General features: G+C 34.1%; 1 protein-coding gene across 1 annotated transcript; it reads right to left on the reverse strand.

Annotated features, from left to right (window-relative positions):
• Positions 1-1,785: 1,785 nt before the first annotated feature.
• Positions 1,786-3,446, reverse strand: LOC108213491 (E3 ubiquitin-protein ligase PUB23). Its single transcript, XM_017385292.2, has one exon. It carries the CDS (start codon positions 3,151-3,153, stop codon positions 1,954-1,956), a length of 1,200 nt encoding a protein of 399 aa, XP_017240781.1. The 5' UTR covers positions 3,154-3,446; the 3' UTR covers positions 1,786-1,953.
• Positions 3,447-4,002: the final 556 nt, after the last annotated feature.

Here is a 4,002-nt window from a genome sequence, read left to right on the forward strand (position 1 = left end):
GTTCACTTTAATAAAGATTTTCTTTTTGCATTCACTTAACTTGTTCTTTAATTTCAAATTTGTGTGGGAGTTTATACTTAAAAGATTCCAAAATCATTATATTTTTATTTTTATTATTTAAATTGCAAAGTAGTGATTTAAATAAAAAAGCTAGCGTTTAATAATATGTTTGGCAGCCCTGTTCTTTAATTTACCAGTTTAGTTTAAGATAATTAAACACCAAACTCATTCCCTTTGTTTCTTGTTAACAAAAGCAGTAAAAACCCCCTGCTTTGTTTTCTTCAAAACCAACCTCCTGTTTTCGTTTCAGAATCTCCAACATTCACATAACATTTTTGTTGTTTCGATTGTTGCGTATTTGTCTGTTAAAATTAAAGATAATTATTGTTTAATTACTGATATATCCAATATATCTAACGTTATCTGTTAAAATTAAATGATAATTCGGTTTTATCTGTGCCATTTAATGTTAAATGTTAGTATTTGATGGGAATTCGTTAAAAGGTTGTAAAATGATTAAATTTTTTATGTTGGAGGTTGCATTCTGCTGACATATAAAAATATGAGACCGAATCAGAAAAATGACAAAAGTTGATGGGTGCAAAGTGCTAATTACAAAGTTAAAACCTTCCGCCGTTAATGTTGACCGTTAGTTTTTGACGGAAGTTAGTCACAGGGGTGCAATCTGATTAAAATTCATAAGCTATGGGATGCACTTTGCTACAATTCAAAATTTGAGACCAAATCGCAAAAACGACCAAAATTAAAGGATGCAAAGGGCTAATTACTCTATTTTTTACAAACAATTTTAGATATGTGGTTAGCAAATATCTTTATTTAATTTAGAATTTGCCATTTATTTATCGAGGCAGGTTAATGCGCACGGCACGAGTAGCCTCTAAGAAAATGACAACAGCCATCAAAATCAGATCTATATATTTATTTTGAATTTTTTGGCAATATGACTAAAGTTATTATATATAAATAAATAAATAATTATAAATAAAATCATTATTCAGGAAAAAACTAAAATCATTATTCAAGAAAAAAATTAATTACCTAACAACTTCGATTATATGATGCGCCCGAACTATTCTGACCAACAGATTAGCTACAAATCTATAAAGATTAATCAAAGAGCAAAGTTTGATAATATGTTATATGTAGCTACCTTTTAAACACTATATACATACATGCATATAATATGGTGTAGTATAAAATAATGCACCTTCTAGAGACATCTGCGGTCAAAATTGAATTCTTCTAGTTATAAGTGCCATTTGTTTCTTTATTCACCTTGCTCCAATTGATTTCTCGATCTAGTCTCTCTAACTGAATTAAATAAACAATGGGGCATTTTATATTAATTACTTGCATTTCTCTTACTCACGTCTTGTTATGATATTATTAGCATAATATAATAAATCCCTCGGTCAACTGATAGCTACTTATCTGATATTTAATTGTAATTAACAAATTACCTACGCTATTATATAAATTAATCTATAGCTACCAATAACGAGCTCTAATCTCATTATCATTTTGCTTTTGTTGCAGTTTAACTACGTACACATATAACATCTCTGTTCATTTTAAATCTGATAATGAACATGAGAGTTATTTCCTGACTCCTGAATTCTAAAATCTTAAGATGTTAAAAATATTTCTAGAAAGTTTCGAAATGGGTCGTATCCTAATACTCATGATCAATTTAAACCTTGTACCAATTAGTATGATATCTCAGAAACTAGTTGCTGCTGATATGATCTTAAGGAAATTTCAACATGGAATCAAAAATAATCTAGGAGAGAAATATAATGATATATTTTCTACAAGATTCTCTTGTAAATCTAAGTTAACTTTGAACACTGTATCATATAGCCTGCTTGTACATGATCTCCTCTAATTAGCCAGTGCTAAACATGCAATAAACAATATATGCCCCGAAAAAAATTAATCACAAGAAGGATATGAAGACAACAAGTAAGGAGGCACACAAGAAGCATTCTTCCAAACCCTAGAATGCAATCTCAAAATCTCCTTAGCTCTATCCTTCGTTTTCCCATTCCCATCCACTTGAAGCACTAGGCACAATTTCGAAACAACTCCCACTTGAAGCATTTCCTGCAAAACCCTAGCAGTTGCCGAAAACCTAGCTACCGAAGCTAGAATCCTCACGGCTCTACCTGTGGCCACTTGAGAGACCCTGAGCACTTTTTTCGACACGATGGCGAGTCCAGCTCCGTGTTTCAGCAATTCGGCCCTTCCTTCTGCGCAACCGCAAAGTTGATCTAATAGTACGAGCACAAGTTCGCAGGATCGCCTTTCGGATGATGTGGAGAATTTGTCGAAAAGGAGGTGCTCGATGAGGACGAATACGGCTCCGGCTTCCACGGCTTTGATTCGGTTCTTTCCCCACCGACAGATTTCTATGAGTAACTTCAATGCGGCCTTTGAGGCTTTCTGAGACACATTGTCTTTGACAATATTAACGACTTCGACGACAAGTTGAGGTTGGATGCGGATTAACAGAGCTGGATCCGCCACTGCTACTAGAGACTTCAGTAACATGATTGCGTGAACTCTAGATTGGAAGCTCGTGGACTTCAAAACAAACACTAATGACTCGAAAAACTTGTCGTTCACCAACTGCGCGAGGCTCGTCTCCGAGACCTTGAGATTACAAAGAAGCTCCAAGGCCTCATCGACGAATTCACGGCTGTTTAATAGTAAAACTAAAAAATCAACCGCGCCATTTTGTTCCAAGAACTTGATGCTCATGGGGCTGGCCTCACAAATCGACAGAAGATTTTTTAAACATTCGAACCGACTACTCGGAGATTTCTCGGCTTCTTTGAGGAGCTTGACGATTCGTGTTTTATCAAGAGGCTGTCTCGGCGTAGGTATCCGATCGAAGTCATTGAGAATGCACCAAGATTGGATCAAACGCCGAAGAGTGTGATTCGGCGTAGGCTCCGTATCATCCGACAAGACTTGTTTCGTCACGGGGCAAAACTTGTTCTTGCATGTCAGCAACCACTTCTCAATGAGCTCTCGATCATAAGTAATTCCTGTCGATACGATAACCGGATCTTTCATGAGTTGCATAGAGATCGGACATAGAAAATGAGAAGGAACTTCAACTTCCGGCATTTTTTGAATACCCAAAAAATATAAATCTTCAAAAAAAACACAAGTGAGTGAATACTTAGAGGAATCAAGTTTATATAAGAAACCAAGTATTTTTGACTTTACAAATTGTGAGGAAAGTGGAGAGAAATGAGAGGATTTGTAGGAGTTGAGGGATTGAAGAAGTGTGTGGAGAGGAAGAGGGGGAGACGAGGGTGTTGTTTAATATTGACAAAGAGAAAGTCAGCGATATGCCAAATGGAATAGTTATTGAGAGATGGAGGAGGCTCATGGGTTGAAGTAGTAGTAGTTTGATTAGCCAGCTAGTGCCAAGGAGGACAAGTATATATTCATTGAGAAATGAAGAAACGAGTTGACATTTATGGGGACAATAAAGTTTGGCAATTTTTTGGTACGGCAGGGATTTGTTCAATGGAAAATGTCAGGGTTATTAATTTTTTTACAAATACCAAATTTATATCTGGTTGACTTATAGAAATAGTTAGTGAAACAAGTTCTTGCTGATTTTTTTTTTATCGAATTACCTATTTTTGTTGTATAATTCTGAATTTTCTTTGTATATACGATTTGATATGCAACACTTTTCTGGTTAAATTTATAGAAAATAGAATTTGATATGAGAAATGTTTGAATTTATAAATATTTAATATTTGAATCTTATCAGTATTAATATATTATAATTACAATACGACGTATTAACAGTATTAGAAACTAAATTTAGTACTTTATTTTGATTTAAGACTACTAATTAATCGAGATTAAATATGTGTTGTCGATATTATATTGAGATTATAAATCTTATTTAACTACTCTCTCTGTCCCAAAATAAGTGTCACTTTAACTTTTTACACG

Source organism: Daucus carota, chromosome 3 (assembly GCF_001625215.2).
Source record: "Daucus carota subsp. sativus chromosome 3, DH1 v3.0, whole genome shotgun sequence".
NCBI classification, from domain to species: Eukaryota; Viridiplantae; Streptophyta; class Magnoliopsida; order Apiales; family Apiaceae; genus Daucus; species Daucus carota.